General features: G+C 53.0%; 1 protein-coding gene across 2 annotated transcripts; it reads right to left on the minus strand.

Annotated features, from left to right (window-relative positions):
• Positions 1-184: 184 nt before the first annotated feature.
• Positions 185-22,228, minus strand: Plcd1 (phospholipase C delta 1). Of its 2 annotated transcripts, none has more exons than XM_021171398.2 (15): positions 22,100-22,228; positions 13,256-13,420; positions 9,534-9,762; positions 4,745-4,874; positions 4,418-4,649; positions 3,524-3,725; positions 3,287-3,431; positions 3,061-3,210; positions 2,816-2,974; positions 2,421-2,580; positions 2,104-2,220; positions 1,119-1,297; positions 894-1,026; positions 667-816; positions 185-531 (listed from the first exon to the last, which is right to left on the minus strand). In XM_021171398.2, exons 1-15 carry the CDS (start codon positions 22,131-22,133, stop codon positions 446-448), a joined length of 2,271 nt encoding a protein of 756 aa, XP_021027057.1. In that variant the 5' UTR covers positions 22,134-22,228; the 3' UTR covers positions 185-445. The 2 variants fall into 2 exon arrangements, with proteins under 2 accessions (XP_021027057.1, XP_029337454.1); XM_029481594.2 differs by lacking the exon at positions 22,100-22,228 and adding an exon at positions 16,717-16,892.
• Positions 22,229-23,059: the final 831 nt, after the last annotated feature.

Here is a 23,059-nt window from a genome sequence, read left to right on the forward strand (position 1 = left end):
CTGGAGAGTCCCCTTCTCAGTGGCAGGGCCCTGTGGCACTCTGGGACACGGTCTTCCGTGGAAAGGATTCCTTCTGACTGCTTGCTTCACATGACCCCATGACGGTCAGAAGGGGTATGCATGTAGATCTTGAGGGACTCCCTGGTGTTTTTGTAAAGAGACTAGAAGGATTTATCTTGTGATTATTATTATTTTTTTTATATAAAAACTCACAACCTAAAGTCAGCTAGGGGTAGGGAAAGAGATGCAGTGTTGTTCCTAACGGAATTGTAGACCACTCCGGGGACTGGACTGCTCCTGGACCCCCAGAGAAGTAGAAGCTCAGGCGATGTGTTAGAGCTGAAGGCAGTTCAGTGGCCTCAAGCTCCGCCGGAGCTGCAACATTGCCAGACAGGTGTGGACACAGCTCCGCCCACTCAGGGCGGACTGCGGCAGACCCCCAGGCTTAGTCCTGGATGGAGATCTTCACAAAGAGAGTGGCTGATGGATGCAGGTCTCCATTCTTAGACAAGAGGTGGACATGGCGGTACCCTAGTGGGAAAGGACAGTTCTGGTCACTTGGGAGAGGATGAGTGAGCTGTGGGTTAAGAGACGCCAGGCCCCGCCCACTACCTCTGGCAGGCTCCGCCCACTGCTCCTTGAAGACTCCTCCCCTCCAACGCTCACCCTGCTTGAGGCTGTTCCAGGGGATAGTACTCTGGCCGATAAAGTCGTTCTTAGAGGAGGAGTCATAATCCTCTACCATGAAACGTACAAGGGCAAGGTCAGGCACTGCTACCGCAAACTCAAACTCCGTGTCCCACCACGGGTTGAAACCTAGAAGAGCAAAATCCGTATCAGCAGCAAGGTCAACAGCACCAGCGCACCTAACCCAGGCCCAACGCATACTATACCATTATTGGTAATAACTGCTGTCTGACGGCTGGCCACATCCTGGCCCACACCGTGGATCTCCACTATCACCTTGGGGTCCACGATAGAATTCTTATTCTTATTGACCTTCGGCAGCTGCTGTCCAGAGATGATCTGAGGAAAGGCGGAGACAATGAGCGTTCAGGGACAGCAGTGAGCAGGAAGGGACCTCCACAGGCTGCTATGCCCCCTGTGTCGGGCCATACCCAGACTCGGAGCCTCTTCGGGGTCCACCAGGGCCCCTGAGTCAGGGCCCGTGAGTTGAAGGTGGTGTCAGGGTCTCTCAGAAAGGCCGGTTTCAGCACATACCCACAACCTCCATTGTCCTGGAAGCAGCCAAGGTAAACGTCCATTTCTGGCCCAGGGGTTTGGAAGTTCAGAGCCACTACAGGTGGAACAGAGCAGTCATCAACTGTGGGTTGGCCCCAGAGTCCTAAAGCCTGCTCAGAGTGCACTAGCATCTGGGTTCCCATGTGAGTTAGAGCAGGATCCAATGGTCCAGTGTCTCCTGCCTTCCAGCATCCTAGCTGACCCACCACACTGAACACATTCTGTGTGTGTGTGTGTGTAATATAGGTGTGTGTCACGAGAGTGTGTGCACATGCATATTTGCATATACTTGCGGAGGCCAAAGGCCTGGCGTCTTTCTCACTTGGTCTTTCTTTTTTGCGACAGGGCTCCTATTGAATCCTCTGGGCTGGCTGGCTGGCCAGTGAGTGGAGCTCAGCCTCTCTCTGCCTCAGTAGTGCTGGTTACAGATTGCCTGTCATCAACCCTGCGCTTTCATGTGGGCCGGGGTCCCAAGCAGGACCTCCTGCTTCGATGGCAGACATTTTGCTGACTGAGACATCTCCCCAATCTCTTTTTGGGGGGTTTGAGACAGGGTCTCATGTAGCCCAGGCTGGCTTCGAACTCACTAAGTAGCTAAGGATAACCCTGAACTCCTGACCCACCCACCCACCCCACCCCCACCTGGAAAGTGCTGGAGTGACAGGTGTGACCTCATTCCCCAAAAGAAAACTCAAAGGGCTGGAGTTCACACCAGACACAGACTTGCTGGCTGGGTAATTTGGCCTGCATCCAAACCTTCTCAGGCCCCCCCCCAGATCTCGAATCCTGTGACCTTCACAGCTGTGGACATCAAGGCCAAGTGCTTTCTCTAACCTCCCTCCAACCCCAGCTGGTTCGTACCAATCTGGCAGCCTCCATTCCACATCTCCACGGGACTGTAGTTGGAGGAATCTGTCCTCCACCCAGCTGGGTAGATCCTGCTCAGATGGCCCACGTTATGGCGGACAAAACTATTTCCTGAGAACGGGTGGAGTCAAGTCATCAGAGAAGGCCAGGGTGGGCTAAGGACACACCTACCCACCCACCCCACCAGCTCTGTCTGGACACAAAGCTGGGAATGCCAACTTGGGACCCTGCAGGGCCGCGTGCATAGGGCAGGCCCAGCCTCAACCAGTCCAGATGGCCAGGATTGTGTGTCTGCACGGACAGGGGCTCACCTGATTCTTGCAGCAGCCGCAGAGCACGGCTCTCGGAGAAGGAAGCCATCTCATAGAATGCCTGCCCAGAGGTGCTAGGACTGGAGAAGCCACCAAAGTGGACACTCTTGCAGTAAATGACCATGTCTGAGAGCTCCGGCACCAGCTTTAGCTTATCCTCCTGGGGGCCGCGGGGAGGCCCAGGTTAGAGCCATAGGTAGGGTAGGACAAGGTGGGCACTGAGCACCAGAAACCCAGACGAGGGAGAGAGAGAGAGAGAAAGAGAGAGAGAGAGACGGAGAGAGGGGGCAGAGGATCTGAATGGCAGCCACAGAAAAACCAAGGCAAGGCAAGTCCCGTGGGTAATGGGGTGCAAGGGCCCAGGGTCGCCCCACCCCCACAGCATCCCCTAGAACCTTGGGCTTGTGTTGCACTTGGCTGCGCACGGCCTCATCTTCCATTTCAGCAGCCTCATCTTCGTCAGACACATCCGTGGCTTCAGGCCCGTTTTCCCCTCCAGCAGGTAGCAGCCCGCCCAGCTTCTTCCCTTTCAATAGGATCTTTTCCTTCAGTTGCTGGGGATGTACGGAGAGACTGGTCAAGACCCACATAGGCCTACAAGCCAGGTTCACTTCCTCACCTTAAGGGTACCACTCCCTACCTCAGGCGAAGGCAGGCTCGTGGTAACCCCATCCAGCGGCTGGTCCAACAGCATGGGCCCCAGGATGGCCCTCAGGTGACGAGCCATGACTCGTTGTTGCTCCAGGCTGCAGTGGTTCTCCAGGGACAGGATGACTGGGTAGGGGGATGCCTAGAAGCCCCAAGATGAGTTAAAAGGGATGGTCCACCCCTTGTGTCCTCTCCTCACTCCCACGGGCATGGCCAACCTTGAAGGCGTAGTCCCGGATGGCCCTGAGCACGTCGCAGAAAAGTATCTTAGAGGTAAAAGTGTAGCCATGGTAGATGATGGGTTCCTGGTTGGGGCCGTCCCAGCAGTCCAGCTCCAGACACCGGCAGCCTTTGCACAGAGCCCTGCAGAGAAAAGGTGACAACTAGGCTAAGACCCTCCAGGTCCCATCCCGGGTCCCACCCCGACCTGCCCCTAACAGTTCCCTGGGCCGCACCGGATGTAGGCCTCCGTGCTGCTGGGTCCTGTGAGCTGGTCCTCCAGTAGGTAGGTGTTGTGGGAAGAAGACACTAAGTAGTGGCTGAGCGGCTGGTTCATGTCCTGGTAGACACGGCGGTGCGCCAGGCTGAAGGCGTTACCGTCAGCAGACAGCAGGTACATGAGGAAGCCATCCTTGGTCATCTGCCGCTGGGCTTTGGCTAGGATAGGAGAAGCCACCATTTTGAGTCAGAGCAAGTTGCCCACCACTGTGGAAAGAGAAGTCTTTTCTCCACTCTGCCTGCCCGCCCAGTCCTCTGCAGCTCTGAGGAGCAGAAGTCGTGATCTCCCGGTGAGACTGTGGTAACAGCGTGCTGAGGCCCTGTCTCTTTTCCTTCCTCCTAGTCTAAAATCCCCAAAGGTGGGGTGTCACCTCCTCTGTGTCCCTAGAGTGCATGGTCCTGAGGACTGATCGCAGGGTCTTACACAAGCACTCTACCACTGAGCCATGTCCCCAAGTCATCCTTTCTCTGTACTTTGAGACTGGGTCTCACTAAACTAAGCAGGCTGGAAGTGTTGAGCAGGCCTCTTCTCTCTGTCATGTGTCAAAGCTGGATCGAAGCTATGTCTAACAAAGAAGGAAGTAGAAATATCCTTGGCTTTGTCAGCACTTCTTTCTATGTCTCAGGGCAGGAATGCTCAATGCCCATTGAGGAAGGGACAGGAGGAAGATGAGGCCCAGACAGGGTTGATACTGATCTTTTTCTCCTATCCACCTGCTTACACAGGAGAGCCACACACTGGTCAGCAACCCTGGGGCTGGCTCCCTGCAGCACGTCTGTCTGTCTGTCTGTCTGTCTGCTGTTCCATCAGAGTCTCCCAGCCATTGGCTCTGTGACTGTTGGGCCCTCACCAGTCTCACTGGGTTCATAGCGCTCAATGAGAGAGAGGGCCAAGGCTGGCCCCGCCTCCTCCTCCCGCTGCTGATGCTGCAGGAATGTCACTAGCTTCTCCACCGACAGGGTATCCGCAGAACCTGCGGCCTCTGCAAAGGCACGGTCGATCTCTGCCCGCTGGGTCAGCATCTTGTAGAAGGTCTCAATCTCCTCATCCTCCAGCGAGTCTGTCTGGGAGTGGTCACATTCCTGCAAACCCAGCACAGCCCACGGGCAGGGCTCAGAGCTCAGAGCTGGCCTCGGGCCAGGCCCACGGCCCCACAGCCACACCGAGCCAAGCTCACCCTGAAGATCTTCCTGGCGTAGCTGTCATCCACCTGTACGTTGAGCTCCTTCAGGAAGTCCTTCACCTCCTTGAAGTTCATCTTGTTATCCTTGTTTTTATCAGCCTTTCGCAAGCAGGAGTGAATCCAGCTGGGCGAGCAGTCAGGAAAACACACAGCAGCCCGATGCCCACCAAGATCCCAGCCACAAGAAGCCGAGGTTGCCCGTGGTCACGTGACCACAAAGCAGGGGCCGAGGACTGGGAGGCCTTCCTTACTACGGGTCTTTCCCCTCCTTTCCCTTGCTTTTCTTGCTTGTTGGTTTGTTTGTTTGGCGCTAGGGACCGAGCAGGGTCTTACACCGCACTCTCCTGCAGCCCTGCATTTACTTTGTATTTTAAGTCAAATGACCTACACCAACCAACCGGTAAACTTGCTCCTTAGTCCCGTTAGGCCTTGAAATGGTGACCCCTCTGTCTCATCTTCTCGAGTAGCTAGGATTACAGGATTGCACCATCAGACCCAGCTAAGGGACTTTCTTCTGTTTGTTCATTATGAAACCTGATGATGCTTGAAAATATTTACTATAAAAAAGGTTCACTGAGGACATTTAGACTACTGAAAAGGAACCCCCAGTCAGTAACTGCCCCGCCCGATCACCTCCCACTGTGCTGATGACAGCCTGGGTTTCTCAGACCTTCAGCCAGCATGCCTCTGGTACCTGAGGCTGGAAAGTGGAGAAATCCCATGCAAACTCAAACCTGTGTGCGCATGCGCGCACACACCACACCCCACTTTCTCCCTTCAGACTCTGAGGAACTGATCGGGTGGACGGTGCTTCTAGCACAGTCCTCACAGAGCACTGAGTCAGACAAGAGGATAAACTTCATGGGCATGTATTAAAAAAAAGACATTAGAGTTTAATTACACATGAAGCAACAGCACAGGCAGCATAAGAGATGTTACATAACTTAAAAAAAAAAAAAGGCTAAGCCCCAGGCCAGGCCTGTACATCCTGTAATCTCAGCACCCAGGAAGGAGGTTGTGGCAGAACAATCAGGAGTTCTAGGTCATCCTTAGCCACATAGCCAGTGCCAGGGTAACCTGAGCAATCTGAGATTCTGTCTCAAAACGGATAAAGCAAAACCAAACAACAACAAAAACCTAAGAAGTGCCAGGCAGTGGTCCCTTTAGTCCCAGGACTTGGGAGACAGAGACAGGTGGATTTCTGAATTCCAGGACAGCCTGGTCTACAGAGTGAGTTCCAGGATAGCCAGAACTGCACAATTTATAATAGCACCCAAATTATTAAGATTATTTGAAAAAAAATTTAAAGTATAAAACTTAAAATTCTGAGAGCCACAAAACATTATTAAAAGAAATGGGAAAAGACTAGGGGCTGGAGAGATGGGTCAGCATACAAGACTATGATCCTCATCAGATGGCTTGCAACCACCTATAACCCCAGCTCTAGGCCTCTGCAGGCACTACACACTTGTGGACACACACACACACACACACACACGCAAATCTTCAACAAGTGGAAAAAGGAGTAATCAAATGTAAAGACATCCGACCTTACCCATGGATTGAAAGACATTTTCATGCTGAAAAGTCTCCAGATTCATGTATGATCCTATCGAATGATGCTGACTTCTTTCCAAGAAATTATCACAAACTGACCTTAAAATACATGTGGGAAAGCACAGGACCCAGACTGGCCAAACCAATCTTGCAAAACAAAGAACAGATGTGGACAACTCACACTTGCTGATTATGAAGCTAACCACGAAGTTATGGGAGATAAGAGAGGGCAGGGATACTGCATGGAAAGACAGACAGATGGACGAATGCACAGAACTAAGTCCAGAGTAAATCCTCATATTCACAGCCAGTGACCGTTCAATGGGAATGCTCAACAGAATAACACATTTTCAGGCCCATGGGCTGGCACAGCAAGCATAGGTCCCTGACAACTGGGTTTAATCCCCAGGACGAATAAGGTAGGAGAGAACCAACTCCCACAAGTTATCCTCTGACCTACACACACACACACACAAGGGACAAGTATGCAAACACACACAATAAATAATGTAATAAAAATAATTATTAAAAAATAAGTCATGGGCTGGAGAGATGGCTCAGAGGTTAAGAGCACTGACGACTCTTCCAGAAGTCCTGAGTTCAATTCCCACATGGTGGCTCACAACCATCTGCAATGGGATCCGATGCCCTCCTCTGATGGGTCTGAAGACAGCAACAATGTACTTACATAAAATAAAAGAAACCTTAGCCAGGCGGTGGTGGTGGTGGTGGCGCACGCCTTTAATCCCAGCACTCGGGAGGCAGAGGCAGGCGGATTTCTGAGTTCGAGGCCAGCCTGGTCTACAAAGTGAGTTCCAGGACAGCCAGGGCTACACAGAGAAACCCTGTCTCGAAAAACCAAAAAAAAAAAAAAAAAAAAAAAAGAAAGAAAGAAATCTTAAAAAAAAAAAAAAAAAAGTCTCAATGCACAGTACTGGAAAGACTGCATACCCAAATGCAAAGAGAAACTAGATTTTTCTATCTCATAGCACACACAAAAGCGAGCAGAAGATGAACCAAAGATTTACCTCTCAGTCAGGAAGAGTATCTATAACCAAAGAAAAACCTAAGAGCTAGTGATTGGTGCAGAAATGGAAACCCCCTACATGACTGTGGGAATCTAAACGGTTAGAACTACTTTGGAAAATGATTTGGCAGGTTTTCAAAAAGTCAAGCACGGCGAGGATTGTGGAGAGATGGCTTAGAGGACTAGAATTCAATTCTCAGCACCTACATGGGGCTGTTCACAGTGGCTCCTAACTGTACTCCAGGGGATCCAGTGTCCTCCGCTGACCTCTGCAGATACTGCACACGCATGAACATAATATGCACACACAGACACATACTTAGAACTAGAACAAGGGGCTGGAGAAATGGCTCAGTGGTTCAGAGCACCGGCTGCTTCCCCAGACGAACCAGGGTTCACTCCCAAGCACACACGTGACGGCTCACAACCGCATGCAACTCCAGTCTCAAGGGATCTAACACCTGTTTCTGGTCTCCTCTGGCACCAGGCATGGACATGGTACACAGCCACACACGCAGGCAAAACACACATACACTTAGAATAAAATGATAAAAATAAAATCTTATTAAAAAAATAGTGAAACGTAAATGTTACTAAATAACCTAGCAATTTTCCTCCCAGTGTGCACCCAAGAAAGATGAGAACACAGGTTCCACACAGAATGTGGTTTTGAGTTTTCATCGCAGATGAGAGTCTGAGAGTGGAATGGACTCACAGCCCCAGTCACGGATAAGTTATGGAAGGGTGTGTCCATATGGTGGGATACTGTTAGGACGCCGGAAGAAATGGAGTACAGAGCCACAGTACAGAGTGGATGAGTGCCGACACACACTAGGGACAAGAAGCCATTCGGGAGAGGCTGCAGGACCCTGCGTCACAAGGAGCAGATAGGGGCCATCTTGGCCTGACTTAGGGGGAAATATGAAAGAGCCACTAATGGTGGGGTTGTGGGGGGCAGGAGAGGGCAATGATGCTCTAACATCAGGGCTTTCACGTGTGTGCTGGGCTCAAACTCAGGTCCCTATGTTTGTATGGCAAGTCCTTTACTGACTGAACCATTGCCCCAGCCCTAGGTTCAACACGTGGGTTAATTTTATGGTATGTGGATTATCCCTCTATAAAGCTGTCATAAAAGGGGACGCTGCAGGGCATGATGGGAAAGGCTGTGATCCCTACACTCAGGAGGCAGAAGGATCGCAAGTTCTAGCCCAGAACCTGTCTCAGGCAAATAAAGCAAAAATGAGAGCTGGTCCCGGCCTAATCTCACGCTGAAGCAATCAGTGAATAGGACTGACTCACAAGTGACTGTCTTCAGCCTGAAGGCAGATCTGAACACTGGGGTCCCAGTATTGCCCCCCAAGACATGGCTCAGGAGAGTGCCATGGCCTTCCAAGTCCTTGAGGGCAGTAACCCTGAAAAACATGACTACATCACCCCACCTCTCTCCCAACCTGCCACACCCCACTTCCCAGGTGCCTATCTCCACACTGCTCACAGAGAGACACAGCTGTTGGCCTTGGGTCAGAAGATCCTCTGTACTTTCCCTTCTGCCCTGGGTTAAAGCAAGAATTCCTAGAATGCACGGTGGAAACAGCAACCCCTTGTACTATGATTTCCGAGGTAGGAGCCTTTGGAAGGTAATTTGGGTTAGATGAGGACATGAAGGTGTGGCCCTGACCAAAGGTTTAGTGCCTATAAAGGAGAGCTTTCTCTCTTCATGAGAGGTCAGAGAGAGAAAAGGCCAGCAGCCTGCAAACAAGGGAGAGGGCCCTCCCCAGAACCAGCCATGCTAGTACCTGAAGAAACACACTAGTGTTGGGCAAGCCACCCAGTCAGTCCCTGCAGTGCCCAGTTGGGTGTGTCTTTGAGGGAGTGTCAGGAGATTAAATGAGGAGAGAAATGAGGTTCACTCCATTCCCTGGAGTCTCAGGTTGAGTAAGAAGGATGTGAGCTGCACCTTAATGTTCGCCCCTTTCTCTGTGCTCCCTGATGATGTAACCAGCCACCCGAGTTCCTACTGTAGGCCTTTCCTGCGCGGTGGACCACATTCTCCTAAAACATAAAATAAACCCCTCTTCTCCTGACTTGTTTTTGCCGAGAATCATAGCAACCAGAGTAGGATCCAACACACCCTGGCATTTTGTTACCGAAGCACAACTGACCATAGATAGCACATCCCACGCCCGACCAGGAGGATACTGCTGCAGCTTCTGCCGCTGGTCCATGGAGCCCGAGCGGTCGATGATCTTGCGCAGGCCCTGCACCCAGTGCTGAACGTCAGCTGGAGACGGGGCGATGAGGTCTAGGGTATTGCGCTGGTCCTTGAAGACGATGGAGAAGCATCGGTCCTCGGGTATGTCTCTGGCAAACTTCTCCAGGCCTTCTGTGCGGTGTCCCATCCGCACTTCCTGAATGTCCTCGATGGAGACTGCAAAGAGGGGATGGGTCAGATGAACAGGCTGTGGGGGGAATGACTGCCTCTGGCACAGCCAAGGCCACGAGGAGAAGAGCACGGCCTAGTGCCACAGCCAGACTGGGGGCTCAGAGCGTAGGTCCAGGGAGAAAGACAGGAGGTCAGGAGGGCGGGAAGAGAAGAAGAATGGAAACACTTTACAAGCAGGGCACAGGGCAGCCGGCAGTGGGCAGAGTGGGAGCAACACAGGGAGACACAGAGGCAGAGATCTTAGGCTAGGACAAGCAGCAAGGACCAGGTCCATGGTCACAGAAATGAAGGGACCAGGTAGCAGGAGAAGCCTGCTGTGATCTGGCACCTGCGATAGGAAGAGGTCATGCACCCTCCAGACCACACTAGTCTTTAAGTCCCCACAGCTATCACCGTCTTCAGGTCCCTCTACTGTCCCACTTTGGACAGTGCTGGCTCTAGGGTCAAGGGACAGAATCTCAAAGCCAGAGAGAAAAGCGATGTGTTTACCCTGCATGGGACTGCATGAGTTCTGACTTCAGGGAGCCCTTTGGCAGAAGGGCAGAGAAAGACCCCACCTTCCAGGGTCCCAAGAGGCAGACAGAAGCCAGTCTGCATCTCTGAGAGAGCTGGGCAGGACAGGGAGACAGAGGCAGGGTTCTCTCCTCGTGGACCTGTCTCAGCTTCCGGAAAGGCTGAGTTCTGCGTTAGAGCTACTGTACTCTGAGGCATCCTAGACCTAGGGGGCTCAGCAGTAAGGGACAGACAAGGCCACCCCAGCAGGTTAGACATAGCCCATAGCAGGTTTACTATGTTATTCCTGGGGGTCTAGGAGATTACATCACTCTGCCCTTAGGAAGCTGGGAGAGCCTTCCCATCAAGCCAGTCTTCCAAGCTGGGGACAAACCAGATCTTCTATGCTGCCATCCCAACGTATCCCCCACAGCCTGGCTGAGAGCCAGCCTCCCTACAGCAGGACTACCCCTGTCACATCCTTCTTCAGCCTTTCTCCATTCAGTCTGGATCCTCCCCAAACCGCTCTTACCCTGAGTCCCTGGGGCCTCCCAGCCACCCTCGGGACTACACATGAACCACGTGCCTTGACTGGGTCATAAGCTCTGAAGAGAGGGATCCCTGCACCATCTAGGATGCAGAACGTATCCCTGGCTAATCCGTCTTTGCCCCACACTAGGCAGCTGGGCCCTGCTGGGCCAGGAATGAAAACAGGAAGCCTGGGCCATGGAGCCCCCAGGGCCAGGGAGAGAAAGGCCAGCCTATCCTCACTGCTAACACTCCAGGGGACAAAGAATGAGCACTGGGAAGTTCCTGGAGAGACTTAGCAGGATACAGAGACAAAGAGGAACAGGAGAACCTGTTACTCCTCCATTATCTGGACTCAGTTTCCCCAGAGGTAAGGAGACATTGCATGCAAACAAGTCCTGCTATACAATGAGACCTGTGGCTGCCATCTGAGTCGGAAGCAAGCCTCCCCCCACATGCGCCCAGTGCCCCCCAGATCTGACCCCCATCTCAGCCTGGCTCCCTCACCTGTTGACAGGGGGCTAGCCTGAGTGACAGTTGCTCCTGGAAGGGCATAGGGAGGGGCCTTCTCTTCTTACCCCTTCCCCTATCTCCCTCCAAGCACTAAGTGCTCATTCAAATGTACCCACTAGGAATTCAGTGAAAGCCTCCTTTCCCATCCACGCCCACCCACCAGCAGCTAACAGGAAACTCTGTATCAGGACAGGAGCCCAGTGCCGGAGCCGGTCTGGCTTCACAAACACTGACAAGGTCAGGGGTTATCCTGTGCTAGGGGCCATTAGTTGGGGCAGAGTTGAGTCTCGAGGTGATTTTCTTGTTTGCTTGCTTGCTTTGTTTTTGTTGTTTTGTTTGTTTGTTTGTTTGTTTTGGTAACAGGGCTTCCTGTTTCTAAGCTGGTCTAAAACTTTATGCAGATGAAGATGACCTTGAACTTCTGATCCTCCTATCCCCACCCGCACCCTCCATACACTAAGTTACAACCACGTGCCACCACATTCAGTGTGTGGAGTGTTGGGGACTCAAGGCAGGGCTTCAAGTATGCTAGGCCAGTGTTCTACCAATCGAGCTGCATTCCCAACCCTCAGAGTGACTTCTGAGACACTTTAGAGTTCCATTCTCCAAAGGAACACATCAGAAGACTACAGCAGCAGGGGTCAGGAATCCATCCTTAGGATGCGGGGTGAGCACTACCCTCAACTACACAGTAAATTCAAGGCTAGCTCTGGCTGTATGAGGTCCTGTTTTAAAAACAAAGTGGTGGCACACGCCTTTAATCCCAGCACTTGGGAGGCAGAGGCAGGCGGATTTCTGAGTTTGAGGCTAGCCTGGTCTACAGAGTGAGTTCCAGGGCCGTCACAGAGAAACCCTGTCTCGAAGAAAAAACAAACAAACAAACAAACAACAACAACAGAGGCTGGAGAGATGGTTCAGTGGTTAAGAGCACTGACTGCTCTTCCACGGGTCCTGAGTTCAATTCCCAGCAATCACATTGTGGCTCACAGCCTTTGATCCGATGCCCTCTTCTGGTGTGACTGAAGACAGCTACAGTGTCTTTATGCATATATAAATAATTAAGTAAGTAAGTAAATACAACAAACTCCACGTGGCGGTGTATGCTTTAATTCTAGCAGAGGGAATTCAGGAATCTTGAGCTGGATGTTCCCATATCAGACTTTTGTGCCGGCAGGAGCCACTGTCACAGTTCTAATGATGGCACTTGGCTAAGCCCCACCCCCACTCCCACTCCCAGGTAAGGTGTAAGAGATCTCTCTCTCCTCTCTCTCTCTCTCTCTCTCTCTCTCTCTCTCTCTCTCTCTCTCTCTCTCTCTCTCTCTCTCAGGAAGCTTTCATGGAGCTCCTGCACAGAAGGGCGTGTCTGCAAAGCTACCCCCAAACCTCTCAGAAGGTCATCTCCATTCGCACTCCCACCCACAGCTTTGGATCCCTGAGCCTTTGAGACGCTCTAGAAAGACAGTACCCAGCCCTCCTCTCTCCTCTCCCTCCTGTTCTCTACCCCAGCTTCCCAAGGCTCAGTCCAGGAGTGTTAACTCCTCCTGAGCCCCACCTTACATACCAGCCACTGGGACAGAAGTACCTTATCTGTCCCCGGACTTTGGGCCTAGCTTTTGGCCCTACCGCTCTGATCCACCCATTGTCTGGGTGGCAGCAATGCATTCAAACCACCCTGTCCGGCTCCACAGTTGCTTCTGAGGCTGGCTGTCCCCATCTGTGACCATGGTTAAGTATGTTCGCCTTCCTTTGACGCCTATGGCTTCTCTCTGTGACCAGCCTAACCTTGGCTTCCCTACAAGTGATTTAACACCAATCTCTCCTTGACCCCAGCCAACCTGAGTTTCTCCCTTTGGCTCCATAGGCATGGCCCACCTGTGGTCTCGGTCCATGACTGGCCTCCACCCTAACCCCATACCACGCCCAACACGGGACCCCGGGCACTCACACAGCTGAGACTCTGGGGACCTCATGACCTTGCGAGATTCCTGCCAGATGGTCTTGCAGTCCTCCTGTAGCTTGTAGAAGCGTTCTCTACGCCACGAGCTGGACTTCACCTTCAGAAGCTGGCTGCCCTTCAGGAGAGCCTGAAGATCCGGGTCATCCTGCAGCCCTGGGGGAGGCAATGCTGGTGAGATGTCACTTTCTTCACTGTGTCCCTCTTAGCATCAGGCCCATACTGGCCTTGTCCTCTGGCCACTCAGAGTCTGTTCTCATTGGCCTCATTCTTACTCAGCCGTATCCTCCTGTCTCCTTTGACTTCACTGGCCAGTTCCCTGCCTCCTTCACAGGCAAGACTTCCACCCACCTAAGATCACACTTTCTGCCCCAGCGTTGAGTATCCACTGAACCTAGGGCATCTGTGCATAGCAGACAAGTGTTTGGCCACTGTGCTACACTCTCTGCCCCAAGCCCATACTTAGACACTGTGACTTGTCTACAACATCAATGAGCACAATTCAAAAGCCCCGCAGTTCCTGGATGATCTGGGAAATCACCTGGCTCAGAGTGAAGTGAGCTGGGATGAAAGGACAAGGCAAAGGAGGGAAAGAAAGTGACCAGTGCAGCTGGAAATGAACCCAGGCCTGCAGAGCCAAATAACCTCCCACCTCCAATGGCTCCAACATTATCTGTACCTAAGTTCCGGCACACTTCCTGACCAGCTGTGTGACCTCATGGTTTACTGCCATGGAGTCCCTGGGGCTATGCTATTCCAGCCACCCTCTCCCCTATGTCCCCACCCCGCAGCCTCTAACTAGAATCTGCTTAAGCCATTCTCTGATCTTTGTCCCCAGAAGAGAATGACGAGCTCACTGTGGACTGTGTTTAGCTTGCTGGGATGGCCCTGTCTTTCCTACTGGACCCCAACCACTGAGTGTCCTGGGTCTGGGCTCCCTCAGAACACTGCTGCTTTAAGACAGAGCTCAATCCTTCCAGAAGCTGAAACAGAGCCCACAGGGAAGACAGAACTCTGCTTGTTTGCCCCACTCCTGCCCAGCTCTTGTGTGGCTTGACCTGAGTCGCGGACTCTGGAGGATTCAGAGTCCTCTCTCCCGACAGACCCAGGCAGGAGGCACCAGGCAGGCACTAAGCCCCTTAGGAGCCTTCATCCGCACACAAATGCTGTACTAAGGATGATAAAGGAGATCTGCACCCTGTAGCTTAATAATGCACCAGTGAGGCACAGAGATACACCTATCAAGGCGGTGTGGGCACCTGCACGCACCCAGTGTGTTTACATCACACACAGTCCAGCAGCCGGATCTGTTCAAAGCCAACTGGACACCTAAATGTGTCCCTAAAAAACAGAAAAGTGGCATCAGGGACTCCAAACGTCCTGTTTGAGGAGCTAGAATCTATGCTCGTGCTGGAGAATTGTCACAAAGCCACAGGCTGCTTTTCTGAGCCCAGACCCTCCACCTCTGATATCTCCCAGTTAATCCACCACGCCGCGCCCCTATGGCCTTCAACACATTATCCACAAGCCAAGATGGACCAGGCTTCACTCACCCACATCTTCCCTACCCATCATCAGCTCCCTGCTTTTGTGAGAGCATCCACCTCCTATAGCTTCCTTCAGAAGCCTCCTTCTCCCTCCATCCCCATGCCTCTGCTCCCTCATCTGCCCTGGGGTAAGCTATTGCCACTCCTTTGAGATGACAGTCATCTCACATGCCACCACCTTTGTCCCACCCGTCTACTCATTGCTAGAAGATGCTCTACCTCAGTACGAGCAGCTTTTCGGTGTGGGGAGACCTGGGAGGAGAGAAGGGGCTTGCATAGAATGTCTCACATGGAAGGAAGGTTAGGGACTTTCCAGACTGTCAGAGCAGAGGGTCACCTCTGGCCTCGGCTGGGAGATCCCACTGTCTCTTCTCAGGCTGATTTACATTAGGAGGGGCCCCTCCTGACCATCTGTCAATGCCCTGCCCCCTGAGCTGGATGCAGCTAGGCAAGCTCCTGCTAACAGCCCAGATGGGAGTGGGGGCTGCTGGGAAATGGAAGGCAAGCCCCCACCCTCTCATTCTGGAAAACACTGTGAAGGGATGACAAGCTTATCCTGTCCCGGAGCCAGAAGAGGCCCAGGCTGTGGGGTCAGACAGTGATGGGCTGCAGTAGGGAGACAGCTACCACCCTCCAGGAACTGGGAAATCTGGGTGGGTGTCTCCATGGAGTGGGAAGGGCTTCCTGATTTGAGGCCTCTGGGTGGCCTACCACAGGATGCTTGTTCTCTTATGTACAAAAGTCTGTGGGAAACCCTTATCCAGCCCTCACCTCAGCCTTGGGAGGGCGGGCAGGCTGAGCTCTCAGGGGTTTCACCAATCTTTTCCTGGCTTGCCCACAGAGAAGCAACCATGTAGAAGACATGGAGGGTGGGAATCCAGGAGAGCCAACCAATAAGCTATATGATGGAGATGCTGGGCTTGGAACCCACACCACACACATACACAGCTACACCAAGATATACCACACCATCACAAACGATCTCACAGACCCAACCTTGCACCCAGGGACACAGTGTGCAAACTACCCTAGTCTCATGGAGCGCGTGTTACTGTGTTTCACACACACACACACACACACACGTACAGTGCAGGATGTCATCACCATAATAATAACAGCAGCCGCCATAATGATAGCTAATATTTGAATAAGTTACTGTTGGCAGCACATGTGTTTAATCCCCTCAACAACCGTAGGTAGAAAGGCAGTATCATTATCCCCATTTTACAGAGGAGGAAATTGAGGTTGGAGGAAGTTGTACGGCAGAGTTGGGACTCAGAAGTAGGCAGCCTGCTCGCAGAGTCAGAGCAATGAAACGTGCAGCCACACTACTCAAAAGTCACAGAGCCAGCGGGTAGCAGCATCAGAAAACTCACACCACAGCAGAAGGGCAGCCATTCCATCACCCTAGGCCACACAGTCACATCAGTCATAAGCAGCCACTGTCACCTTCAGTACCAGAATGCCACACTTGGGTATATGTCATTACACACTATCCATCCCCACACAATCGTGTCATAATACCACCAGTGTGACAGAATCACTTAGCCAACCCTGGGATCGCCAAGTGTCACTTGTTGAGGTCTACATTTGTCCACCATCAAAATAGACAGCGTTAGGTTGCACAGTCATACCAGTTCCACAGGGAATCCCACACCCAGGGATGAGTTTGTAACCAGAAGGGGTTGGACTGGGGTTGGATTAGCAGGCAGCATGGAGATTGGGCTGCTCAGGAAAGGGTATGTCTCTAGTTCTCCTAGTACTCACCCCACACACCCACACTGAAAACACAGCCCCGCAGAAGAATAAACATGTATAATCTGAGGCTTAAAGGGAGGAGCGTCCTGTTCCAGCTGCTGTCCCAGTCCCCGGCAGCAGGTTCTCGGTGTCCCCTGCATCCCTTACCCAGTCTCTGTCCATTGAGCGCCGCTACTTTGCGACTCTGCTCCTGCAGGTAGAGCTCCCGGGAGCGGTTCACGCTGCCCCGTCTGCAACTCGGGACCCCCAGACACTGCATGGTGTTCTCCCAAGCCTCTGCCCGGGTGAATCCTAGCTTAGAAGCCGACTGAGTCCGGCCGGCAGTCTAGCCTTGAGAAGGCGGAGTCAGAACTCATAGGAGGGGGCGGGCCCGTCTCTCTGGAGGCGGGGCCAGATTTTGGGAGGCGGAGCTAAGTCTGGGGGGCGGGTTCATGGTCTAGGGAGGCTGGAGAGAAGAGAAAATAGGCGGAGGAAGTGGAACCAGAACCTTGGAGGTGGGACGGGGGAGGTTGGCATCAATCTCCCAGTGTGGCTGAGGTGGCCTTGAACTCCAGATATTTGTGCCTTCACCTCCAGAGTGTTAGAATAGTAAGCGTGGCTGGAGGGTTAGAGTGGCAGAATCTGCCAGACATAACCCAGGTCCCGAGGGCTGGCAGCCACTGCCTGGAAGGCGACGTGGAGGAATCACAGCCAGGAAGCACACGGAGGGAGAGGCGGAGCCCAGGAGGGAGGCTCTTGCTCGGGAAAGGCGGAGTCCAGGCAGGGAAGGGAGGAACCTCTATTTGAGAGGGTGTGTGAGGGCGGGTACTGGAATAAAGTGTGCGGTAGAGCCTGGCAAGGAATGCCAACGCCAACTCTGCAAGATAGCCCAGGCGTCAGGACTGGGAAGAGTGCTCTGCGGAGGGGATTCTGGTGACACAGAGACGTGGAGGTGGTCAGGTGGAGCCGGTGCTAATCAACGGAGCCCGCCAAATCTCTTATCCTCAACTATTCAACTGATTTGTTGTGACTAGGCCTGCTGCCTGCTCTCTGGTTTTCTCCGTTTCCTATCTAAGCGATGTGATCCCCAAGGTAACAAATGCTGCTGCTGCTGCTCCTCCTCCTCCTCCTCCTCCTCCTCCTCCTCCTCCTCTCCTCCTCCTCCTCCTTCTTCTCTCCCCCTCCTTCTCTCCCCCTCCTTCTCCCCTCCTCCTCCCACTCCTTCTCCTTCTCCCCTCCCTCTCCCCCCCACCCTCCTCCTCGGAAACAGTATTTCTCTCTGTATAGACCAGGCTGGCCTTAAACGCAGATCCACTTGCCTCTGCCTCCAGGATAAAAGTGTGTGCCACTACCACCTGACACAAACACAATTCTTCAAAAAAAAGAAAAAAAAGAAAAAAGAAAAAAGAAAGAAAGAAAAGAAAAGAAAAAGTAAAAATGAAAAAAAGAGGAGGGGGAGGAGGAGGAGGAGGTGGAGGAGGGGGAGGAGGAGGAAAATGCTGCCCTCAAAGGGAGTCTGTAGGGTTACCTAGAATAAGTCAGAAAGACTTCAAGTTTGTGCAGAACTGTGCCGCCAGAGTGCCCGGAAACACCGGGGCCTTTCATTCGTACAACCTCCCTTTCATTCACTCTGCAGTTACTGAGTCCCCACTGCAGGAGGGTCAGGACACCACCCAGAGGCCTGGCTCACCTCTCCCTTACCCTCTGTCCTTGAAGAGGTCCCCAGGGGCTTCACTGAAGCAGCAACACTGAGTCACTGGCAAAGCCAGTTTTTTGGCACGGACAAGCACAGTAAAAACAAAAAGCCGAAGCACAGAGTGCCACCACCACACTGAAGCATGCGTGATGGATGAGCAAGGCAGTGAATGGAGACGAACTGAAATGTGGGCATGGGTGAAATGTGGACCCGGGAAAGCTTTGTCTGAGGTAGGGGTGAGTAGAGTGCCCACATTGTCTGAGGTAGGGGTGAGTAGAGTGCCCACATTGTAAAACAAACAAAAACATGTGAAGGGGTTTTGTTTGTTTGTTTGTTTGTTTGTTGGAGACAGGTTTCTCTGCATAGCCTTGGCTTCCTAGAACTCTGTCTGTAGACCAGGCTGACCTTGAACTCAGAGAACCCCCTGCCTCTGCCTCCCAAGTGCTGGGATTAAAGGCGTGTGCCACCACTACCCAGCTATATAGAGGTTCTTAGCCAAAACAAAGACTTCCTGGTCCCTGATGGGATCGAACCCCAATATGCTGTATTTTCTTTGAATTCTTAAGCACTTTATGTGATGATTTAAGAACACGACCCTAAGTTTGTTAGGGTGGCTCACATCTGTAATTGTAGTACTCAGGATTGTGAGGCAGGGGGATTGCGATGAGTTTGAGGTCAGCTTATGCCACATAGTGAACAGGCCAGTCTGGGGTATAACGTGAGATCCTGTTTCAAAAACAAAACAAATAAAACCTTCCAAACAACAACAAACTGGAAACAACCCACAACAACAGAACGCAGTTCTGAGAAGGTCCTGACTCCTCGAGTGGCCTGGGACACAAAAGAGTTAACAACTTGGATCAATGTGTGTGTATCATGGGCCCAGAACCCCCAAAGAAGACAGCTTTGAAGCATAACTCCCATCAGTGGGAGGCAGGCCACCTCTACTTTCTGTGCTCACTTTTCTTGGGGTCCTTGGCTTCTGAAGTGACTTAGAACTCCCAAGCCCATTGATTTTGTTTGTCTGAGAGAGGATCTTGTGTGTGTGTCCTAGGCTGACCTCCAACACCCTGTGCCGCTGAGCGCTGCCACTTCTTGAACTAATGGTTGCCAACTTCCAAATGCTAAAATTGTAATCTTGTGCCGCTGTGCCAGGCTTATACGGTGCTGTGGACTAAACCCAGGAATGTGTGCCCGCCGAGCTACTTTGCTGAAGTTAAGTCCCCAGCCCCCACTAGTATTTTATCCTGGCAACATCCTCTGTGGAAAAATATATTGCAATCCCATGGATGAGAAAAGGGCTCAGAAAGGCAACAACTACACAGCAAATGGTAAAGCTAGGGTTGGAGCTGTGGCTCTGGGGGCTCCCTGTCCCTTTTACAGACTGCCGGCTCGGGCAATAGGGCAGATGGGCCAGGTGCAGGGCAAGTCAGTGTGGTGACTGTCTCCAGTGAAGGAAAAGGTCCTGGGAAGTGATGTCTTTTCAGGGCCCTGCTGGGGATGCCAGTCCAGGCTTAGTTAAAATAGAGAGGGGTGGTGTAGGAGGGGAAGATGGGAACTATAGTATCAATTAGCAGGCTTCAGTGGTAGAAAGAACCCCTTGGCCCGTGCATCTGATTCCAGCCACATTTGCCCTTGGTTCTGTCCCATCATCTACCCACTCCTGCCAGACAACTCCCAGCTTGTGGGCGCACGAACGTGTGTGTGTGTGTGTGTGTGTGTGTGTTTGTGTGTGTGTGTGTGACTTCTGCAAGGAATTCAAGGCACCTAAAAGTCAAATGACTTATCTGATGAGAGAGAGAGAGAGAGAGAGGGAGAGAGAGAGAGAGAGAGAGAGAGAGAGAGAGAGAGAGAGAGAGAGAGAGACAGAAAACTCTGCACAATATGTGCCTTTATCCAACATTGCCTCTGTATGAGTAAGAAGGACAGCAGAAGTCACATGTCATCTGTTGGTGAGCCCATAGGTCTCCAGCTAATGGAGGGGACTGAGGGCACCTCTCCAGCAGACCCCCAACTGCCCAAGCCAGAAAGTGACCAGTGCTGTGGGACCTGCACTGTAGAGAGGAGTGCAGACTCCCCATCAACTAACAAGTACAAGCCGCCCTGACCACGCCCTGACCACGCCCTCCCACAGAGACCCTCCTTGACCCCTCTCCCCTCCCCATCGGGTTGGCAGTGTAGGCAGGAGCTGCTTCTGGAGGTCACGGTAGATGCCACGCTTGAAGCGCTGGGCCCACAGGTCTGTCAGCTTGGCCACAGTGTACATTCCAGTCCTGCAGGAAAGGCTGGACTGAGTCACAATTCCAGGAGGCTGGGCTCAAACAGGATGGGCCAAGCTGGCCAAGCCTGTGCTGTATTAGACTGAGGCTCTGTGTCTTCCTGGGTACAGGAGAGACCAGGGCTGACCCAAGAAAGAAATGGGACCAGGGTACAGACACTGAGGCCTGTTCCATGACCCAGGTTCCATGATACTGAGGCAGCCAGAGGGAGGCGGCCAGGGGAGAGACGGCCCCTCTCCACTGTGACCCTTAGAGTCGCCCACCCTCTGTTCCCACCAGTGTGTCAGGAGCTGTAGGGGCATCTCTGACCTCTGGAGAGAATGAGGGAACAGTGGGAGGGGCAGGAACACAGCCCAACAAGGTGGCTTTTAGAAACCCAAGCTTACTGGGCCCCCACAACAATTAAGTCCAGGTCAACTGATGCAAAACAGGCTGGGGGGCTGCCTGCAGGGCACACATCCAAGGGGGAGTGGAGCGGAGGACAGGTGAGCACAAAAATCTACAGCCCAGGTGGCAAGGCATCTTAGTGGGTAAAAGCAATTGCTGCCAAGCCCAGTGACCTGAGTTTGATCTCTAGAACCCACACCTTCTAGAAGATAGACGGAGAGAACTAATTCCTGCAAGTTGTCCTCTGATCTCCATACACCCACACCCCCTCGAGCACAAGCGCAAATACACGTCGTTTAATTAAAAAACAAAAACCAAGAACCTACAATCTCAGGGACACTCGAGTTAAGTGAGAAATACTGTGAAACCGTGGATCGATGTGAGAGGAGCAGGTATTGCTGAGCTAGTAGATGACCTGGGGAGACACGAAGGAAAGACTGCCCAAAGCCCCTCCCCCAGAGCGTGCGTGAATGCTACTTAGTTCCTCGCCCTTCCCTGGACGCTTCTAAGACAGGCAGCCAGGAGCCTGCGCTTTCCCTCTCTGCTAGAGGGACAGGCATGGGGAGAAGAGCTAGCCCAGATGGGAAGAAACAAAGCCGGCTGGACAAAGGACCAAGCTGCCAGGGGGTTCTAGCTGAGACCTGGCCCAGTTCGACCAGGAGGGTCAGCAAAAAGATAGCGCTGCTCCTCCCAACCCTGGCATCGCTTTTTTCTGTTCTGGGGAGCGAAGGCTGCCAGAACGACTTCAGCCAAACTTGCACACCTCCTCCTCGCCCCACCCCCTTACACCCTCATCCGCCACACCCGCGCGGCCTGACTCGCTTCAGGCGCACCCGTGTTTTGGGAAGCCTCTGAATCGAGAGTTTGGCTGTCTAAGGATGCTGTCCCTTTCCTTCCACAGCCCCTTTGGTGCCATCTGGACCCAGGAGCCCAGCCTTTTATGAACAGGCTAAGGGGAAATCCCTGAGAGATGTCAGCATTGCTCCCCGATCTCTTGGGCCAGATTTGGGGGAAAGTCTGGAAACGCCCAAGGTTGTGCCCAGCGCGGGCCGAGGTTTTTCTGGGATCCCACAAGGGGACAAGGAGTTGGCTCTCTGGTGGTTTAAATGCAGCCGAAGGAGCTGTTGTCCCTGCCGCCCGGGTGGGTATCGGCTTTCCCGAGGGTCTCCCCTACGTTCGGGACACTCACCGTGCAGGGTCAGGAAGTCCCGACCGGAGTCCATGCCGGTCGGGGCGCGCGGAGGAGGAGACGCGGCGTGATTCACTTGAGCAACAACCACCAAGCGGCCTGGGGTCCTTGCGCGGTCCGGTGCAGGGACCCAACTGAACTGAGATGGGAGGCGGCCGGGGGTGGGTCCAGAACACCGCACCGCCCCCCGGACCCGCCAACCGGCGCTTCTCCCCGCCCCCTCCAGGGGACCTGGAAAGGACGCGGTGCTGGGGGCCGGGAAGACTAGCCAACCCTGGCCGGGGCTCGGGCCAGCTGGGTGCGCCAGGGCCAGAAATAGTCAGATCCCTCCCGCTTCCTCCACCGCCACCACCCACAGGCCCTGTCATTACGGCGAGCTGCCGGCCCCACGCCCTGTCTGTGGGCGCCTGGCCTCGCTGGGGTTGTGGGTGATGTGGGAAAGAATCAGAATCTTAGGTCTTAGCGGGGACAGGAATCACTGCTAAAGCGTCTGTTTAGCCGGGCAGTCTGGTCTGTCTTCTAAGAAATGCGTGCATGCACGGGCCCACATTGCCACGTTTGGGGAGAGTAATATCTAGTTTTTGGTTTTTTTTTTTTTTTTTTCAAGAGAGGGGCCCCTCTCTTTAGCTCTGAGAGACTTCTCATTTCCGGGGGTGTTGGAGGTGCTTTCCTTAAGGTAGGGGTAACAGCAAGTAGGTATAGGTCCCTCGCTCCCTAATGAGGGGAGAAGACAGAGGCCTGCCGTGAGGCTGCCTGGGCAAGGGTCCCGATACTGGAGGCAATTGGCCTAGAAGAGTCTAGCCGGCTCTCCTCGGCTCTTTCTCTCCTAGCATTAGCAGGCCTCCGTGGCCTGTGAAGCAATGGCTGTCTCCCGATTCTGAGTGTTAAGGCTGGGTTTTAGAGAATCACTTGACGTTCATGTACACCCCACCCCACAGTGTGGGGCTGGCACTCAGGCCT

This window comes from Mus caroli, unplaced genomic scaffold (genome assembly GCF_978045245.1).
Source record: "Mus caroli unplaced genomic scaffold, Mus_caroli_1 scaffold_11, whole genome shotgun sequence".
Classification (NCBI taxonomy): domain Eukaryota; kingdom Metazoa; phylum Chordata; class Mammalia; order Rodentia; family Muridae; genus Mus; species Mus caroli.

Excerpts from the sequence above, each read along its gene's own strand:
- Plcd1 (XM_029481594.2), bottom strand. The coding sequence starts at position 16,828 with ATGCAGTGTCTGGGGGTCCCGAGTTGCAGACGGGGCAGCGTGAACCGC. Across the intron at positions 1,298-2,103 it reads GAATGGAGGCTGCCAGATTG|TGGCTCTGAACTTCCAAACC; the intron begins GTACGAACCAGC and ends TTCCACCTGTAG. Across the intron at positions 532-666 it reads CTGGAACAGCCTCAAGCAGG|GGTACCGCCATGTCCACCTC; the intron begins GTGAGCGTTGGA and ends CTTTCCCACTAG.